At 39.1% G+C, this 20,681-nt stretch overlaps 2 protein-coding genes across 6 annotated transcripts in view; one reads left to right on the top strand and one right to left on the bottom strand.

Annotated features, from left to right (window-relative positions):
• orc1 (origin recognition complex, subunit 1) overlaps positions 1-9,179 on the bottom strand; it is a 17,369-nt gene extending 8,190 nt beyond the window's left edge. The window contains exons 1-13 of one of the 5 annotated variants that reach the window (XM_017479795.3): positions 9,091-9,179; positions 7,514-7,615; positions 7,211-7,338; positions 5,796-5,968; positions 4,872-5,250; positions 3,648-3,897; positions 2,764-2,874; positions 2,248-2,310; positions 1,917-2,018; positions 1,590-1,830; positions 1,226-1,332; positions 198-299; positions 1-111 (exon numbers count right to left, since the gene is read on the bottom strand). The exon at positions 1-111 is cut by the window's left edge and continues 130 nt beyond it. In XM_017479795.3, the coding sequence (XP_017335284.1) occupies positions 1-111; positions 198-299; positions 1,226-1,332; positions 1,590-1,830; positions 1,917-2,018; positions 2,248-2,310; positions 2,764-2,874; positions 3,648-3,897; positions 4,872-5,250; positions 5,796-5,968; positions 7,211-7,338; positions 7,514-7,611 (1,865 nt within the window). In that variant the 5' untranslated portion in view covers positions 7,612-7,615; positions 9,091-9,179. Of the gene's footprint in view, positions 112-197; positions 300-1,225; positions 1,333-1,589; positions 1,831-1,916; positions 2,019-2,247; positions 2,311-2,763; positions 2,875-3,647; positions 3,898-4,871; positions 5,251-5,795; positions 5,969-7,210; positions 7,339-7,513; positions 7,638-7,853; positions 8,100-8,753; positions 9,015-9,090 lie in introns of those variants that run through there. The other 4 variants (XM_017479796.3, XM_017479793.3, XM_017479792.3 and 1 more) reach the window with 4 other exon arrangements.
• An 870-nt stretch (positions 9,180-10,049) lies between these two features.
• Positions 10,050-20,137, top strand: prpf38a (pre-mRNA processing factor 38A). Its single transcript, XM_017479801.3, has 10 exons — positions 10,050-10,250; positions 13,005-13,164; positions 14,723-14,844; positions 15,332-15,417; positions 15,532-15,645; positions 16,309-16,415; positions 18,597-18,623; positions 19,379-19,482; positions 19,790-19,838; positions 19,963-20,137. The coding sequence occupies exons 1-10, from the start codon at positions 10,121-10,123 to the stop codon at positions 19,997-19,999; spliced, it is 936 nt and encodes a 311-aa protein (XP_017335290.1). The 5' UTR covers positions 10,050-10,120; the 3' UTR covers positions 20,000-20,137.
• Positions 20,138-20,681: the final 544 nt, after the last annotated feature.

Genomic DNA, 20,681 nt, shown 5'->3' with positions numbered 1-20,681 from the left:
TCTTCCTCTTCGCTGCTGTTCTCCAGATCGAGCTTAGAGGGCACGAAACAGGCGTCGTCATCAGCGTCTTCACCATCAGACTGCAGGTCATCGTGGCTACTCAAGACGTTCCTACGATACAACCAATACAATACACCGACATCACCAGGAGATAAATAAGAGACAAGATGGCACAAGTTTCCAGCCTGAGAACTCACAGCTGCTTTCGAATGAGAGAGGACACAAGCTGGGCAGATTTCCTCTTGGAGCGTGGAGTTTCAGTAGTTTGCGTAGGCGAGTCTTCGTGTTCTTCTTCAGCCCTGAGAGCAGAACGATCACAAACACAAGTAGTGTTTACATGCGGAGATTTCCCTCAATGCAAACGTGCACAAACTCTGCACCCTAGCAGCACCCTAATTACAGTACATACACTTCAACTTCAATCCAAGGACAGTCATATAGTGCCAATGCTACTAGAAAGGTTATTCCATCTGGCCTAAAGGTGTTTTGAGCATAAACACATTATTTTAACACAGACTGAGCCACAAAGAAATCTATTGTAGAATTTATTACAGCTGTGAGTTTGTGCGAGTGTGTTAGGTTTCGCACATATATAAATACACATACATACATACATACATACATACATACACACACTTCTGGAGTCAATTTCAAAGTGTTGAGTAAAATATTTTGAGTTTTGCAGCGATATATGCATGTGTATCTGCTGATACACATAAGATTGGATTGGATTGAAGCAGCAGTGATGTGGAATAGCATAAAGACTATTAGACAGGAAATGTGGACAATATTTAAAGTGCACACCAAGGTTAGAGATTTCATGTAGACTAATATTACTGATGTGGCACCACTTTGTTGTTATCCAGGTAGTTTAAATTTACTTTCACATCTATCAGTCCATTTGCTCAGTCTGAATAAGCGCGAAATAAGATTCAAGTTGATAAGGAAGCCAAAAATGGTTAAGCGGCAAGTAGTGCTAAAAATGTCCACATAAAACTAAAAACAAAACAAATAAAGAAAAACAATGGAGACAGATAAATGTCAACAAATCTTTGCCATGTGCATGTAGAACTCGTACAAATCACTCAAGTATAGAGACCACGGAGCCAGCGCTAAATAAAGGGTTCGATAATTATATCTATACACTGTAGGAAACACTGCTTTGTAAAATGCTCTCCAGAAATTAGGAAACACAAGTCTACAGAAAGAGTTATGACACTATTACCTTGCCCTTGCTTCCTCCAATACATTCCCAGGCTTCCTGGCTGGCAGATTTCGGCTGGGAATGCTTGGCGTGGCATGTCGAGGTGCACGGGGAGTGGGAGGAGCAGACTACAGCCATGGGGGTGGGGGGGGTGGGGGAGACAAACTAGGTTTAAAATGTAATTAATTATACATGCTGAATGCACATTGATCAAATGCTCTGTGGTTTCCAGTTGGAACAGAGAAATAGTTTCAATGCATCTCATCTATACAGGCTGTATGAAAACTATACAGATGAGTGCAAATATGCCAAATGAATTATTATGAATGTAAATAATAAATTATTTAGACACTCTGCTACATTTCACTGCTTTGTCTTGCTGTACCTTCGTGTTTGGAGTTTCGCGAGGGGTTCTCGCAGAACCGCGGGTCTTTTCAGTCGACGGCGTTCTCGGACCTGCTGAGCGCCTACTCCTCTTCACCACTAGCTCGTCTTCACTGTCCATTTTCGCCTCCTCTTCCTCTTCGCTGCTGTTCTCCAGATCGAGCTTAGAGGGCACGAAACAGCCGTCGTCATCAGCGTCTTCACCATCAGACTGCAGGTCATCGTGGCTACTCAAGACGTTCCTACGATACAACCAATACAATACACCGATATCACCAGGAGATAAATAAGAGACAAGATGGCACAAGTTTCCAGCCTGAGAACTCACAGCTGCTTTCGAATGAGAGAGGACACAAGCTGGGCAGATTTCCTCTTGGAGCGTGGAGTTTCAGTAGTTTGCGTAGGCGAGTCTTCGTGTTCTTCTTCAGCCCTGAGAGCAGAACGATCACAAACACAAGTAGTGTTTACATGCGGAGATTTCCCTCAATGCAAACGTGCACAAACTTTGCCTTTAATCCAAGGACCGTCATATAGTGTCGATGCTACTGGAAAGTCTATTTGATCTGGGCGAGTGCGCAAATATTTTGGCCCAACAGAGAACATAGATTAGTTGCTAAAATACCCCCACTCCAAACCCTACTATATCTCTCTATACTTACAGCACAGCAAGAGCAGGCTCTCGGACTGTAACCGACTCTCTCATCCTGGATGGAGTTCTTGCGCTGCCAACGTTAAAAGACACACGAGTTACTAACGCCATTAAGTTTAAGACACTCATCCACATTCCTCCCATTGTAGACATGCTCGGTGAAACAGATTTCCAACAGATGAACATAGAGCTCTAGATAGGTGCATTTTCTATGTGCTGCAAAATGATATTGTCCATACACAACCAATCATATTCCAAAACAAAACATAGATGCTAAGGTGTGGTGTGCTTTCCAGCATCCAAAACCAAACAAACACTTTGAACCTTCACCAATATCAGTGTTTTAGTGTGAAGTAGTCGGAAGAACTACTGCAGAAGAACCACAATCCGAGTAAAACCGATCAGAAACCAGATCAGTGGTACCAAAGAAAAACATGTTGAAATGAGGTTTTGTGACTTGGCAAAATATCACCTTAACTCAACCCCCAACCGTTTTAGCCAGAATTCACAGGGGAGTCGAACTTACTTGTGCCCACTCAGACCAGCTCTCCTGGGCGTGGCTTCTCTCCTACGAGGCGTCCTGCCTTTACTGAGGAGTAGCTCTGACTCAAACACATCGTCTTCCAGAGGCTCGACTCTGAGCAAGTAAGCTTTGTAAGCTTTGTAGAAGGATTTTCTTTACATTAATCATTAATTAGACTTGGTCTTCTGCTGAATACAGCAGTGTACTAGATCCTATACTACCACAGCACTGCTGACTTTTCAAATCTGATTCAACAGAAAGACAATAGAGCCGCAAGGTTTATTACTGCACTTTTAATTCGTTATCGTTTCTATAGTAAATGATGCTCCATATAAATGTGTAACTGTTGATATGGCGAGGTTTTGTGGGTTTTTTTTTTGTGAGGAGACATTTGTAAAGAAAATCTTGGAAGGAGTCTCAAGAGGCAGCTACTTTGTAACAGTCAGGGGTAAAGTTGTAACATGACATCTCTCTGTAATGTGACAGGCTACAGTTTTGTCTTATTAACTTCAAGAGATGGGGGTGAGGGGGAGGCGCTGTTAAGGGAATGACTGTTATAACTGCTATAACAATCAATATTCAGGAACCAACTTGTTTTCATGAAAAGTTCACAGCTAGAAAAGGTACAAAAAAGTTTAACAGGTAATGCTTTTAAAAAATAAAACTATGTACATCTGCCCACATCATATCTCTAAACCATTGGTGTCCAATATTATCCGGAAAGGGCCGGTGTGGGTGCAGGTTTTCAGTCCAATCAAGCACGAGTCACAACTGAATAGCTTTGAATAGCCTCAGGTGTGGAATCTGCTTGGCTGGAATGAAAACCTGCACCCACACTGGCCCTTTCCGAATAAAATTGGACACCCCTGCTGTAGATTAAAACTGACCTGGTGGAGGTGTTATCACAAGCAGAGTGATCGGGTTTATTGGGGCTTTGCGGAGGCTGGATGGACAGATTCTTCTCCTCAGTGGATGTTTTGTTAAAGACTGGGTCTTTGAGTGGGGTCAGGCAGATGGAGATGGCGATGCGACGAGGTGGAGAAGCACCCAGTTCGCTGGCCAGCACTTCCTCAGTCTCCTGGACATCATTCAATATCTCCCCGAGAACATCGTCACTAGTCAGCTTCTTCGCCGGACCTAACGTGTGGGGAGGGGGTTGGAATCCGAAATCATTATTTGTGCCTTATTTTGCTGTACATACATGTTGAACTAGCCCGGTGAATGCACTGGGTTTATATCAGTAGTATATGAAATGGTTGATCCATTATTGGGTCAAGCCTGGCCTTTGAATTGAATCATCATCAATTATTAAATGATTGACTGAAAGACAACTGCACCTAAAGTTTATGCCAGCGGCAATAAAGCAAATTTTGTGAAAATCGATGGAATAAAAAGTAAAATTACAGTCGGCTGCATGGAGGCACATCCGAGTCCCCCTGGAGACTTCCACTAGCTCAAGCCAAGACTAAACACAAAGCTAACTAATGTGATGAGCCATAAGTACAGAACACATTTAAAAAAAATAATAATAATAATAAAAAAATAACACCACAACAGCAAAATCTGGAAAAATATATAGCATATAGCATTAACTCAAATCGGAAAGACTCTTACATCACATGCTCGCTGCTGATTGGCTACAGCGCCTGTCAGTCGAAGATAACTTCAGTCTAGATACGTGGTCAAATTTGACCTGCATTATTATTATTATTATTATTATTATTATTATTAATAATAATAATAAAATAATAATAATAACAATAATAACAACAACAGTATGATGAGAATGCTGAAAAACTGCCTAAAAGGAAGCAATCTTCTCTAGGCTAACTAGATAACACGCTGAAAACGTGCAATGCTTGTTTTTTTTTTATTTTTTATATAGACACAAGCCACGTCCAATCAGCAACAAACATGTGATGTTCAATAAGGACTTACGCTTAACGATGAGTTCCTAAGTTTTTCACTATGTTTTTCTTTTTGCATTTTTAATTTGTTTACAGGTCACCCCCGTGAAATAAGCAGAATACAATGCAGGACATAAAATAAGAGTCGACAAACTCAGTCAAAGGCTTTGAAAGCACGGATTAGGACGCTCCACCAGCACTCACTGCACAGGTCGAGTTTCTTGCGGATGTTAGGGTTGGACGAGACTCGGTCTCTCCGCTTCACGTTCAGCAGTTTGGCGGCGGACAGCTTGGACGCGGAGTGAGCCGACTCGGCCTCGGTGGAACCCATCTTGCCGGTGCTCATGCTGCTGCGGGTGTTTATGCCGGACATGGCACGCTTCATCACGCTGAGGTCCGGGGTGGGGAGAGCACGGAGTCGTGGTGGATGCTGGGCCGGGGGTGGAGATTTGGGTCTTTGAGGGGGCTTCATCAACTCAGGATCCATGACTTGGAATGTCTTAGTGTCCCACATAAATTTAACAAACAGTGTGTCTTTGCTTTTGTCGTCTGGGAAAGGAGTCTCAACAGGAACGTGTTTAATCTACATGAGAAAGGGAAACACAAATCTGTATGATAAAGACAAAATAAAGGCAAAGCGAGGACTATGCACCTCGCTATTTACAGCACTTTTCAGTAATTTCAAACTTTGTTTAATGTTTGCATAAAAAAAGCATTTTCTGCAGCATCATAGACTTTCTATAAGAAAGACATACGGCAGGCTCGGCAGCTTAGCGGTTAGCATGTTTGCCGCCGGGGTTGGGGGTTTGAATCACGCCTCTGCCCTGTATGCGAGTAGTTTATGTTCTCCCCATGCTTCGGCGGTTTCCTCTCTTAGTCCAAATACATGCACTGTAGGCTGTTTGGCATTTCCAAATTGTCTGTAGTGTGTGAATGGGTGTGTGAGCATGTGCTCTGTATTATAAAAGACAAAAAGTGTGTGTGATTGTGCCCTGCGATGCGTTAGCACCGCATCCATGGTGTCGCGCGCCTTGTGTGCCAAGTCCTTTGGGATTGGGTCCCAGCGACCCTGTGCAGGATAAGTGGTATGGAAAATGAATGGATGGATAAATAGGCACACACACATACCTGAACTGTTCCTAGGATGGTCTGAGCATCCACCTCGTTATCACAGGAGGAATCCTTGTAGTAAAAGATTTCTTGTGGATTGGCTTCCCGGCCCAGTAACTTCCTTTTGCTATTGGGTATTTCACACATCCGCACAAACCACTGCACCACCGCCCTCTTCTGCTTATCCGTATCTAACAGACATTCACAGGTTATTAAAACCATGCACAAGCACAAAGTCTATGTTACTAGGCTGAATTGACAAGTCTGATCTTTTAGGACTGTGTAGATGCAATAATCCAATGTTTTCAAATCCGACCTGAGCCACTACGTTCACATTACAAGCTTCTTTGCACAATTCTGATATTTATTTATTTTTGCTCAGACCGAATCTGTACATTTTGATGATTCACATTTGTACAACATATAAACAAACGTGACCCATACATATCTATCTTTAATGTAAGTGCACTTGTTCTCCAAAATACCCAGCATATACACATTAATTTCCCGTATCTCAAAATATTCTGATAAAGAATTTATAATACAGAAATGTCAACCTGAGAAGAGCTCTAAATCAGTGAATTAACTCAAAACACGTGTGAAGGTTTCATTCATGAAATGTTGCGTTTCATTTGGAAATCAAGGTCCCAGAGTCTGGAGGACGAGTGGAGAGGCACGGAATCCAAGTTGCTTGAAGTCCAGTGTGAAGTTTCCACAGTCAGTGATGATTTGGGTTGCCATGTCATCTGCTGGTGTTGGTTCACTGTGTTTTCTCAAGTCGAGAGTCGATGCAGCGTCTACCAGGAGATTTTAGATCACTTCATGCTTCCATCTGCTGATGAGCTTTATGGAGACGCTGATTTACTTTTACAGCAGGACTCTGCACCTGCCCACAGTGCCAAAACTACTAGTAACTGCTTTACTGACCATGGTATTACTGTGCTTGATTGGCCAGCCGACTTGCCTGACCCGAACCCCATAGAGAATCTATGAGAGACACCAGACCCGACAATACAGACGAGCTGAAGGCCGCTATCAAAGCAACCTGGGCTTTCATAACAAACACCTCAGCAGTTCCCCAGGCTGACTGCCTCCATGTCCCATGTCCATGTCATTGTCTCCACACCACATTGATGCAGTAATTCATTCAAAAGGATTAAAGCCCCGACCAAGTATTCAATGCATAAATTAAAGTATTGAAATATTTCACTTTATGTGTAAAGAATCTAGATTATATGAAAGTTCCACTTTTTGAATCAAATTACAGAAAATAAAGGAACATTTCCACGATATTCAAATTTTTTGTTAAATCTGAGTGTCACAGATCTGTGTCACAAAAAGGCAGGTGTCCTTTCAACCTGGCAATGTGAGCATAGCCTAAAAGAAGAAAACATCATTAATGTGACAGCGTGGAAATACACAGCACTACTTACCATGAGAGAAAAGCTCGAGGAGCTGTGCGACATACGGGTTGTCGTCGTCATCTCCCTCAATCAGAATGTACTGACCTACAGACACCACTACATCGTCCGGTCTTCCTTCCACAGATATCGCCAAAGACCTGCAGAGCATTTCGTACATTTTATAAACCGCCACGAAAGAAACTAAACGACTTCACACCAAGATCTGAGTTATAGAATCGCTTTTCAATTTCCAGGTGAAGTCCAATGGTCAGAAATAGGAATAAAGATGTCAGAGTCCTAAGCTCATATTATCTGATTCAGCTCTGCACTTACTCGTGGTACAGTCTCTTCAGCTTTCTGTCTTCACTGATCGGCTTTCCAGGCCACGTGTAAGTTCTTCTCACACGCAGTCTTGTGAAGTAGCGACTCATTTTCCTGAAAAGATACAGAAGAAGCCCTACACTGCATTAGTTACATATACACACACACGCGCACGCGCGCGCGCACGCACGCACGCACGCACGCACAAGCGCGCGATTTAATGTATGATACACCATATAAAAGTTTACAAGCCATTCTTTCACAAGGGATGCTTTCTATAGGGAGCAAGAAACCGTTTGTGATTCGGCCTTTCGTCATCACATCTCTACCCGCACCACACACACCTCCTTACCTTTAAAAGCTCCTTTATATTCTATTAACACGTGTCAATCCGATTGCTCGCGTGCACATTGAGCGGATATAAATAATAACTCGCTGAAAACTCGATCTAAAACGTTTTAAAAACCCAAACCTACAAGTAACACGACTATAAACCTTAACAATCCTCCGCTACATCAAGTCAAGACCACTTTTTTTTCGCGCGTAAATGACGTTTTGTTACTGCCCACGCCTACTTGACCGCGGAAGTGGTTATCACACCCGGAAGCTGTTAATCATAGGCGGAATCTCAAACCAAACCTATGAGTACACTACGTAGGCTGTTAAATACTTCACACCTGGAAGTTCATTCAATCATCAGAAAATAAAATATCAAACAAAACTTTCTGTATTTATTTTCCATGCTATTGATCTTGTTAATTTCTTTGTATTGCATTGTAAATCATTTTTATTCGCAAAAACAAATTTCTGCCTAGATTTGATGTCTTTCTTGCTGAGATTTCTCTCATTGTAAAATCACTTATACTCGTTAATAACAATAAGAATAACAAGTTTCTGAAGAATTTGATCATATTGTTCTTACTGATTGAGGTGCTATTAATTGTTTATTTTTTCTTCCTTTTTCTTTTGTTATTGTATTTCAATGCAGTGCTGTTTTTCTTTTCTTGCAATTAAAAAAAACTTTCTATATTAGTGCATTAAGTAGGAAATGGCTTCTAGACCCTCAGTGCCCTATACATTCGGTAATGAGCTATTTGCAACGCAGCCATTCTCACCCGGAAGCATTTATTCGTTGGCGTAATCTCAAATAAAACCGAGTGAGCTAGGTTGAGTGTGAAGAAATGGCTTCTAGATCTTTAGTGCACTTGGATATGTTTGAATAATGAGCTATTTGCGGAGAAAATATACACACCCAATGAATTTTTAAACAAACATCAAAGCATCACACCGGTTCCCTCGACAAAAACCCAATAGGATTTTCACATAGGCTTTTGGATTATCGCAAAAAATAAGCTCTGTGATCAACTAAAGCTTATAATACTAACACGTTTTGTCTATCAAGATAATTTTCACAAATGAACACGCCTTGTATGAAGTTTGAAGCCTAAATACAACCACCAGAAATAAACAGCTAACCGTACGCAATAAACGAACTACACCACTGTCGCTCGATTTCAACGTCACCATCACCAAGCTTCCGAGAACTTTTCCAAACTTTATTTAAAACATTTTCCATAATACATATTTACTCTGTGGAGGAATCTTCATCCACGTTTTATTCTGAAATTGTGCACAGCGCACCTGCACCAGTTTATCTGAAAAGATTTTTCCTGTTCGGCGTGATGACGCTTAATGTCCTCGACAACGTCTGCAATCCCATTTAGCAACATGTTAGTAACCGCCTTTTTCAGATACACGTAAAAGCTTTTTTTTTTTTAAAAAAATACGAGCCGGGTATTACTTGTGTATTTTATGTCGTAGAATAAACTGTGAAGATATTTTGAGCTTGTGTTCACCACAGTCCTTATTTTATACTTTTCACCAAAATCTTATTACAACCCCCCCAAATTGTCTTCGGGACGAAATGCTAATTCGTTTCCGGGTTTTGGCATACAAAATGACGTCATCGCCACCACTCTTTTTTAAAAATCATAACTTCAGGAACAAATAACAATAATAACCAAGACATATGTCACGAAAACAATACAAATGAAATAAACAAGAGCCAGAAGGGAAGAAAAATAAATAAATACAATTATACAAGGTTAAACACTGAAAGCAATCTTTGACTTGATCAAAGATAAAACATAGGAATTATAGTCTACCAGAAAAAAAATTGACAGTAGCGGGATCTCACTCAAAAATTTGAATTTGTGAATAAAAAGTTTGCCATGTATCATGAACAGATTAACAATGTACTAAATATGAGAATTTGAGTTGTGATAAGTGTGACATTTGTTGTTGTTGTGTTTTGTTAAGCTTTAACATAAACACACTCCCAAAAAAAGATGTACAATTGTCTCTTCTCCATCACAGAAAGTGCAGCCTGGGAGCTTTTTGCAACGCAGCCATTCGCACCCGGAAGTTTTTAGCCATTGATTGTAGCCCAAACAACGCCCTGTATTGTTTACAATATGTGTGCACTACGTAGGGAGTGAAGTAATGGATTTTACCGCCTATGTAGTGCACTCTGCGTGCTGTTCTGAGGTATTTGGGACGCGGCCGTTGACTGTGTTTCCGCCGGACTACATGAGCGCGTTTGGAGTTGTTCTTTAGGCCATGGCGAACAGAACAGTTAAAGATGCCAACAGCATACACGGAACTAATCCGCAATATCTGGTGGAGAAAATCATTCGGACGCGAATCTACGAGTCTAAATACTGGAAAGAAGAATGTTTCGGGCTTACAGGTGTGCTATAAAGAGGCTAAAGATGGCGCTAATGGCGCTAGCCGGGATGTAGCCACAGCGAGATAGAAGAGCACTACAGGAATTATTTAAAGATTTTTTTGCCTGTTCCTGGAGAATATACAGTGTGTACATATTCAGAGAATATGCAGTGCTTATATACACAGAGAATATATAGTGTGCATATATTCAGATTATATGCAGTGCTTATATACACAGAGAATATATAGTGTGCATATATTCAGAGAATATGCAGTGTGTATATATTCAGAGAATATACTGTGTGCATATACTCAGAGAATATACTGTGTGCATATACTCAGAGAATATGCTGTGTGCATATACTCAGAGAATATGCGGTGTGCATATACTCAGAATATACTGTGTGCATATACTCGGAGAATATGCTGTGTGCAAATACTCAGAGAATATGCGGTGTGCATATACTCAGAATATACTGTGTGCATATACTCGGAGAATATGCTGTGTGCATATACTCAGAGAATATGCTGTGTGCATATACTCAGAGAATATGCGGTGTGCATATACTCAGAATATACTGTGTGCATATACTCGGAGAATATGCTGTGTGCAAATACTCAGAGAATATGCTGTGTGCAAATACTCAGAGAATATGCTGTGTGCATATACTCAGAGAATATGCTGTGTGCATATACTCAGAGAATATGCTGTGTGCATATACTCAGAGAATATGCTGTGTGCATATACTCAGAGAATATGCTGTGTGCATATACTCAGAGAATATGCTGTGTGCATATACTCAGAATATACTGTGTGCATATACTCAGAGAATATGCAGTGTGCATATACTCAGAGAATATGCAGTGTGCATATACTCAGAGAATATGCTGTGTGCAAATACTCAGAGAATATGCTGTGTGCAAATACTCAGAGAATATGCTGTGTGCATATACTCAGAGAATATGCTGTGTGCATATACTCAGAGAATATGCTGTGTGCATATACTCAGAGAATATGCTGTGTGCATATACTCAGAATATACTGTGTGCATATACTCAGAGAATATGCAGTGTGCATATACTCAGAGAATATGCAGTGTGCATATACTCAGAGAATATACTGTGTGCATATACTCAGAGAACATGCAGTGTGCATATACTCAGAGAACATGCAGTGTGCATATACTCAGAGAACATGCAGTGTGCATATACTCAGAGAACATGCTGTGTGGATATACACAGAGAACATGCTGTGTGGATATACACAGGGAACGTGCAGTGTGTGGATATACACAGGGAACGTGCAGTGTGTGGATATACACAGGGAACGTGCAGTGTGTGGATATACACAGGGAACGTGCAGTGTGTGGATATACACAGGGAACGTGCAGTGTGTGGATATACACAGGGAACGTGCAGTGTGTGGATATACTCAGGGAACGTGCAGGGTGTGTATATACTCAGGGAACGTGCAGGGTTTTATCATTAAAGCTTTAATATCTCAAGTCATGGCTTTCATCACTAATTAACTAAGTTAAACCTGAGGTTTTCTCTACAATATAAGTGTTATAAAACAGTGTTTATTACAGGAGTCCAGAGTGAGTCTGCAGTGAGCTGCATGTTTACCCTGCTGGAGAATATAACAAAAGCAAAACATAGAATTTGTAACAGTTTTAGTTGGGAATTGTATTGGTTTTAACGGAAGCTGGAATTTTCCCTGTCGGTTTGAACTGGTAATTTGTTGCCTTCTATTTGATGGCATGTTTATGTCTAATGGATACCATCCCTGCTGAAAATAAAATAAAATAAAATAAAATAGAAAAACAATGGAAACCATCACAGAAATTCTAATGGTTTCCATTACAAACCATTACAACCGTTATTACTCCTTAATGGTATTCACTAGACATAACATACCACCAATAGACGGCAACAAATTACCAGTACAGGCCCACAGGGACCATTACAACTTCCATTGAAACTATTACAGTTTCCATTAAAGCCATTAGAATGTCTGTGAGAGTTTCTTTTGGGGTTTTTTTGTTGTTGTTTTTGTTTTTTTGTTTGTAGCAGGGATTAAGGCTCAATAGAACACCTTGGTAATTTGGTAATGGTCTTAATGGTTAGCAGCTGATGGTTTGTAATGGTATTTGTACCTGAAACCATTAGAATTTCTGATATATATATTTTTTTAGCAGGGTGTTCACATGTTCGAGATAATTTATTGGGATTTGCCTTACTGAAGTGTCTCAATACAGTCCATTTAAAACAGTTTACGTTACTGTAAAATTGTTATGGACAGCAAGCAGAAAATAAAGATTTTTTTTTGTTGTTGCTGCGCTGAAAGAAAGGAGCAAAAGGAAAAAATAAGTGCGGGAATAAGAACAGTGAAAACCTTCATTTAGATGTGGAAGAAATATGGATGCAAGGACATGACCAAAAAGGAATAAACGTCCGCATTTATATCGCATTCAATGATATCATTCGATTCAATATTGTTACAACCTCGTTTGTTCATTAAGAATATCAGTCGTCCTCCAAAATACTAATGTTAGCGTACACCTTTCAACCACTTATGCTACTTTTTCTACATCATCTGCGAAATGGATTACGTGAAGGTGTGCAAACGTTTGCACTCGCCTCTACGATTATGTGAATACGTACTAAACTATTTTCTGTGTGGTGTTTTTTTTTTTTTCCCCCCTCTCTCTCTCTCTCTCTCTCTCTCTCTCTTTTCATTCTTCTCCCAAACGGTTGCTGCTTTCTCCACCTGAAGCCGAGCTGGTCGTGGACAAAGCGATGGAGCTGAAATTCATTGGCGGGGTGTACGGAGGCAACATCAAACCCACCCCCTTCTTATGTCTCACCCTGAAGATGCTCCAGATTCAGCCAGAAAAAGACATCATTGTGGAATTCATCAAGAACGAAGATTTCAAGTATGGAGATCAGTTTCGTTTGGTGACGTTAAGCTGACGTTCGATTAGGGCTGGGCGATATGACGAAAATATCATACCACGATACGCACCGTAGAAATGCACTCAAGTATCACGATATACAATTTAGCTAAAATATGCCCGCAAAACAGAAGTAAAACGGACGAAAAAAGTTCAACCGACTTTGCCGATGCTTTTATTTAATGCCTACAAAGAAGATTAAGTTGTTGTTGTTTTTTAATGACAGTAAATCAACGACATTCATTTAGTACCACTGAATTTACAGTTATTAAAAACGTGTTAAAAAATACATCACCATACCAACGATATCTCAGAAAATTGTACTGCATAATTCTTTATCACGATATTCATATTGTTTCGAATGATTTTATATATATATATATATATATATATATATATATATATATATATATATATATATATATATATATATATATATATATATATATAAAATATATTCATGCATGCGTACATACATACATACACACACTTGCACACTACCGGTGAAAAGTTTGGGGACATTTGACTGAGAATCATATTTCTCATGATCTTAAAAACATTTTGATCTGAAGGTGTATGATTAAATGTTTGAAATCGGTGTTGTAGACAAAAACATAATTGTGCCAACATTCATTTCTTTCATTACAAAACTAACATTTAAAAAAAAATAATTAAAAAAAAAAAATTATTTTAAACGGGCGAATCTGAGTGAAATATTTCGAAAAGCAGCCTGTAAGTGTCCAGCGTAGGTGTGAACTCCTTTAAAAAGCATCTCGGGGAAATTCCTCAAGAAATCAGTTGATAAAACGAGAATACATTTCTGGAAATTCTAGGCAAAAAGGGCGTCTACTTTGCGCCCGGTTGGGTGCCTCAGGAAGAGAATATCAACCTGATAACAAGTGTTAAAATATACAATTTTTTAAATTTATTTTGGATTTATTTTGAACATAATTCCCATAGTTCCATTTGTGTTACTCCATAATTTTGATGACTTTATTATTCTAAAATGTGGAAAATAAAAATAAAGAATGGGCGTGTCTAAACTTTTGACCAGTAGTGTATTTCGCCCAGCCCTTTGTTTGCCGTTTGTGTCCCGGATAGAGATTTGCTTTGCCAGTGGGCTTTCATGATACCTGAAGATAATCCATAAACACTGTCTGTTAATCCACACAGTCTTTATGGATACGCACACCGTCACCGTCAACAAACTCCTCAGTGTATTTCAGCTTTTCTTCATTCATTATTCTTTATATAATCTATGCTAAATAATTAAATTCACCTCTCCCTTCATTTATTTCTCCACTTTTCATTTACACCTCCTTGAGTTCGGCGAAACGAACCGTCAGAAAACTCCTCCTCCTCCCTCACGCAAGTAGTTGTGAGAAATATTAGCTGGATAAAGTGTCCACACTTTGAAAATCTACAGGAAATAGTAGACCATCTGGGCACCTCTGGGATACTCATTTCAACATACGAGTATCCCATCTATATCCATATATATTGGATACTGAATTGAGCGTTTGTCTTGCTTTCTCTCCAGATATGTCCGCCTGCTTGGAGCCATGTATATGCGCTTGACCGGCACCTCAGTGGACTGCTATAAGTATCTGGAACCACTCTACAACGATTACAGAAAGATTAAAAGCCAGAACAGAAATGGAGGTAAGGAACATGTAGTCCAGGGGTGGACTAATCACCAGTCTATTAGCTAGTCCACCAGGCAAGTGTAAACTCCAGTTTGTTGTCCAGTCCTTTGCTTCGGTTGCCTATGTACCTTTGTGAGTAGGTTAAAAAGTGGTAGCTAATGTAATGTAACACATTACAAAGTATGTAGCACTAGTTAGCTACTTAAGTGCATTGAGGAAGACACAGACAACTATACAGGTCATATGGGTGTGCTAGTTTTTATCCCTTGTGAAATTTAGTAGCAAGTAGGGTGTTTCTTTATCTGGATGCTGAATGAGAGAGAAGAAAAAAAAACTGGGGACTACTGAGCCTTCTTGTCCTATGGGAGGAAAAAAAACCTAATCGCACAGACATATAATCTGCTTGTCTTTAGCACCTGGGCTTGTGATTTGTTCACCCCTGTAGTCAAAAAGACAGATTATTTTCACATAGAGGAGGAGTCTCTGAACGTGTGTTTCCTCAGAGTTTGAACTGATGCACGTGGACGAGTTCATAGACGAGCTGCTTCATGGCGAGCGCGTGTGTGATATCATCCTCCCGAGGCTTCAGGTTTGTTGACTAAATGTTTTAGTGTTTTGGGGGTTTTTTTTTAGTTCAAAATGACGTTACGGTGAGCATCTGTGCTCAAGTACGAGTCTGTCTTAATGGATGGGATGTTTGTAGAAGAGGCAGGTTCTGGAGGAGGCTGAGCTGCTCGATACACGTATCAGTGCCCTGGAAGAAGACCTGGATGAGGTGGAGTCCAGTGAAGAAGAAGAGGAGGAGGAGGAAGAGAAGGTAGAGATCTGATGGCTAATATATTTATGCGTTCTTACAGGAGGCCTGGTTTTTGTTCAGTACTTTTACGACACAGATAATCGGATGGTCTAAAAAATTTTTTAAAAAATTATTAAAGCACAACTATTGATGATACAATATTTGAAATTTAAGGATAAATATACTATAAAATACCAAAGTTTATTTTTTTTTAGTTTTAGTGTTGTTTTTGCAATGCATATATTAAAAAAGAATGCACAGATGAATTGGAAATTGATAACGTAAAAATAATTAATCAAAAATAAAATATTAAGCATGAACATTATATATTGAACATTTTAAAGCCAAGATTGCACAGCATACGTAAAAAAAAAAAAAAAAAATGCACAAATTAATTGGAAATTGATGAGGTGAGAAATTTTGTATTTTTTTTGTCTGTAAATATTTTTTAAACATTTTGACTTTAATTATAAAGGAACGTTTTAAAACAAATTGCGTGTGTTCACAAATGAATTGGAACTTGCACGTGTGTCTGATTGGATTGGTCTGATTGGTCACTCATTAATATTGATTTGTGTTGAAACTCCTAATATGAAAATTAAAGAGACCTTTGGCGAATACGAGGTGTATAAATAGCTTCTGAACATTCCGTGTAACTTCTTTCTCTCTTCTGATGGTGTTTAGCCGGAGCGAGTACAGGCGCCAGAGCCACACAGACGCAGTTACAGAGATTTGGATAGACCACGCAGATCTCCATCTCCTCGCTACAAACGAAGCCGCTCGCCCAGAAGGTCAGTAACTGCCGTATAAGATGAAATTAGTGAATAAGTGAATAAATTCAAGAAGTTATTCTGAAGGGGCCATGGTAGCTCAGTGCTTAAAGCTGCGTTTATGCCATGTCGTAATTACCGTAATTATGAGATTCCCATTTCACGTCCTCATAAAACTTGTAACTTATAAGCTATGCATGTTCTGAGAGCGCCAACTTGTACCTAGGGCTGCACAATTAATCGAATATCGATCGCGATTATGATTTTGACTGCCCACGATTACATGAACATGATCGACTGCAATATTGACGTTTAAAGTTTGTCAGAAAACTCCACTGCAGATCAAATCAAGCGCTTCCTAAACTTAGAGCCAAGCACCATAGAGCAACGCAGGGATGACGTCATTTTGTAATGCCAAAACCCGGAAACTGCATTAGCATTTTAGCGCTCGATCTGCCAGCTTCGCTTTGAGCTCTACAGCTCTAAATTGCACTACAGAAGTTGTCGGGGACATTATACATTAAACTCAGGGCTCTACAGTGTGACCATTTCACTTGCGTTTGTGACTGAAATGTACAAATTTAATTAATAAATATTTATTCGCACCGGTGCGAGTGACTTGTCGGAGTTTTATAATACAATAAATAAAAACTACAGAAAGTTCAAAATACATCTACACCGCGCAACACAAAATACATCTACACTGCTCTCCTTCTAAACCAACTCACAGCGCATTTACGTCATTTAAACTCATTTCAAACTTCATTTGGGTTGCCAGATATCACTAGAAAAGTCAACTCCAATTTCCATGTTTTTTTTTTCCTCCCCAAAAAACACAATATTATCAGCAGACATGGACACTGTACTGGGGGAACCCATGTAAAACTGATAACAAAAATAAAACCGCTAAAATGTAAAGACAGAAAATGTGCTTAGTTATAAATAAATAATTGAATATTTAAAAAAATATTATAATAACTTCATAAAATATAAATAAAATGAGAAATTAAATAATGTTTAATTACTATGGGTTGCATTTAATATCAGTTTGATATTAAGCTTAGTTTGTTATTTCCCTTGAAGGCTATTAGCCTTTTTCCTAATATGAATCATGCTTGTGTTAGTCTACTTTTAATTGGGGCTCTTTATTGTTTAAAATATTTAAAAATAAGTATATTATGATTGCTTATTTATCAATTAACCAACAGTATTTATTATTGCTATTATTTTAACTCAATTAACAGTGACCATGAGCAGAGAGCTTTCATTTGACTGTTTGACAGACCTCTTGATAAAAGTTTAAGCAAAAAAAAAAAAGATCGGTATCTGGATCAGTATCGGCTGTAAAAATCCTGATCGGTGCATCCCTAATGAACACCATTACACTAAAGCGCTTTTCATCTGGCGGGTAAATGAACTCGCCCAATCACATCCTACACGATTTGGGTACAATTTTATTTATAATTTGCTTCTACGAGATGATGCACTTGAAGGACCAGTCTAATTTGATGCAAAGATTTGTACATAAGCATGAATGTAGCAAAACATGGAGCTGAAAGCAGCGGTCTGTGTATTTAAATGTGAAAGTGCAATAAAAATATGTTGTTCCTAAAAGCATTTAATAATCGAGATCTCAATATTGATCAAAATAATCGGATTATCATCTTGGCCATAATCGTGCAGCCCTACTTGTACCACCCGATCGCTGCAACGTCATGCGGAAACACACAAAACGGTGGCGGCTTCAGCGGTAAAATGTAGTTAAGTAGTTATCTCGTAATATTTCCGTATAATAATTTGTATAATTGACTTTTACTAATGTCTTAATAACGCAATATTAATCTGAAAATAAACGAAAGACATACAATACAGTTTAATGTAATTTTGCAGCTGTCAACATTATCATCTCACACGGGTTCATGTAATCCCGTGAACAGCTCCGAGTAGAAAGTCCGGGGTGTCATCTAGTAATTACGGTAATTCCGACAATGTAAGTCACTCTGGATAAGGGTGTCTGCCAAACGCCCTAAATGTAATGTTTTATGAGCGTTCTTGCGTTGTGTACTTCAGTGAGAAATGTTTCTACTCTACACAAGCCAGATGCATAATGAGATACACTCCACCAATACATACATAAAGGTTTATCACGTGTCTAAACAGGCTGTTTGATTTCTAATGATCCTTTTCTTTTTACGTTTACAGACGAAGCAGATCACCGAAGAGACGAAGGTACACGTTTGCAGAAGCATTATCAGTCTCCTTGTTTTTATACAACTCCTCCCCATTCTTCATAAACACAGTGCGTGAAGACACCTGATTGGCCATGACGTCTATGTGATCCAAACACATTTTGATGGAGAGATTTTGGAGCCGTTTGAGAGCTGTTTAAAGTATAAGAGTGCACGGAGCTGCCGCCGAAGCCGATTAAGATTTTTTAAGACTAGTAATATTTGAGTTGTTTTAATGGCAGTGCTTGTGCATAATGTGATGCTTTTTAAAGTTTTACAAACGGGTAAAATGTGACATTAATGGGTAATATATGGTCAGAATCAGATGCTTCAGAGGTCATTAAGTGATCTGATGGTGATGAATTGTAAGAATATGAATTAAAAGGATTAAAAAGGCGCTTGATTTTGGTAACGAGGTTATTCCATGTGTGATATTTAATCATTTGGATGACTCTTATTATTGATTAGTATTATTGTAAAGGGAAGAAGTAATGGCAGGGAAAAACCTGAGGAGACCTTGCGGGAACCGATCTTCTTCTAGATGACACCGGATAGTGGGATTCTTCTTCTTCTTCTTCTTCTTCTTCTTCTTCTTCTTCTACACCTGTATACTGTAATGATTTAAGACAAACAGTACTAAATGTGTTTAAATTATGTTCAGTAGGAGTACATTGTGAATAAGAGTCCAGGAATGAGCTTATCCACTGAACCAAGAGTGAAACTTGGGCATGTTGACATCTTTTCCTTCTCCTGTAGTCCTTCTCCCAGACGTGAGCGAGAGCGCGATCGTCACCGCAGTAAGAGTCCTCGCAGACACCGCAGCAGATCCAGAGACAGGAGGCACCGCTCCAAATCTCCAGGTACGCTACAGCTCACAACAGTCTGCTCAGAAGACAGGTTCTGTCTGTCTTTATATTCTTCTAGTATTTAAATGAAACATTCATAAGGTTTCTTTTACAGAAGCATCTTTCCTCATTTTTACGAAGGCGCTACTTATTCTAGAGAGCACTGTATATTTAGTGGCATGTAAATACTACATGAACTCAATTTCATAAACTAATTAAAAGAATATCTGCTAGATTTTATTGCAGTTAATGACATGGATAGGTTAAGAGTTGTCATTATTGTCACTGCTTGAGAATTTGTTTTTGTTTTTTTGTTCCACAGGTCATCACAGGAGCCACAGGCACCGCAGTCACTCAAAATCACCAGAGAGGTAACAAATCTATTAGACATTATCTCAGTATTCATTTAGTTGCGTCTGTGTGGCACAGTTTGTTTCTAATTGTGAGCTTTTCTTTATATGTTTAACATATCATGGTTTTTTCTTTTATCCGCAGTCGCTCGAAGAAGAGTCACAAGTCGAAGAGGAAATGAATGTCATGGGAGTTGTGGTGTTTTTGTTTTGTTTTGTTTTTTTAATAAAACTCACTTTTATTATTGATTCGGGCAGTAATGTAAAAATTCATGTTGTGAATTTTCTCATTAGCCCATTAAATCCACAAATGATTTTGATACTGTCTGACCTTTTATTTGATTTTGATTCTTTTGTACTTTTATCATCTTCAAACATTTTAATTCTGTTTCAACATTCCAATGTTGATCAGGTTTATCTATTTGGCAGTTATGAATCAGTTTAAATAGACCATTGTTCATGTTGTTCATCAGTTGCTTCATGCAACAGTAAAGTAGCAAATACAGTGTGGGTGGGGAATACATTCAATTGTAGTTTCTTTTTTTCTTTCGGTTACCGTTTGTAATTTATAATGCCCTCTGCTGTTTGCAAGGTGAATTGCAACTGCAATGAACAGATTAAAAATCCTCACCTGCACCCACATTTGACCCTGTCTCGTATCTTAATGATACGAATAAACCCAAACCATTCCAGCAATGCATCTACAACATCACTGATCTTTGATTTAATAATTAAGTTGCCTTTTCAGGAAAAGTAGCTCTGTTCTAGCTGGATGCTTGTTTCCAGGACAGAGGCTGTAAACAGAAGCCTGTAATGAAGGAGCTAGCCAGAGCCACTGTATGGCAATATTTTAAAATATCACTT

The sequence above is a fragment of the Ictalurus punctatus genome, chromosome 11, assembly GCF_001660625.3.
Source record: "Ictalurus punctatus breed USDA103 chromosome 11, Coco_2.0, whole genome shotgun sequence".
Taxonomy (NCBI): domain Eukaryota; kingdom Metazoa; phylum Chordata; class Actinopteri; order Siluriformes; family Ictaluridae; genus Ictalurus; species Ictalurus punctatus.
The sequence above is the reverse complement of the archived record's forward strand: the minus strand, read 5'-3'. Positions and strand labels throughout refer to the sequence as shown.

What these genes read in the sequence shown, in the direction of transcription:
- prpf38a (XM_017479801.3), top strand. Translation starts at nt 10,121, where the DNA reads ATGGCGAACAGAACAGTTAAAGATGCCAACAGCATACACGGAACTAAT. An exon ending in ATCAAGAACGAAGATTTCAA is followed by an intron (nt 13,165 to 14,722) that starts GTATGGAGATCA and finishes CTTTCTCTCCAG; the next exon opens with ATATGTCCGCCTGCTTGGAG. An exon ending in CACTCAAAATCACCAGAGAG is followed by an intron (nt 19,839 to 19,962) that starts GTAACAAATCTA and finishes TTTTATCCGCAG; the next exon opens with TCGCTCGAAGAAGAGTCACA.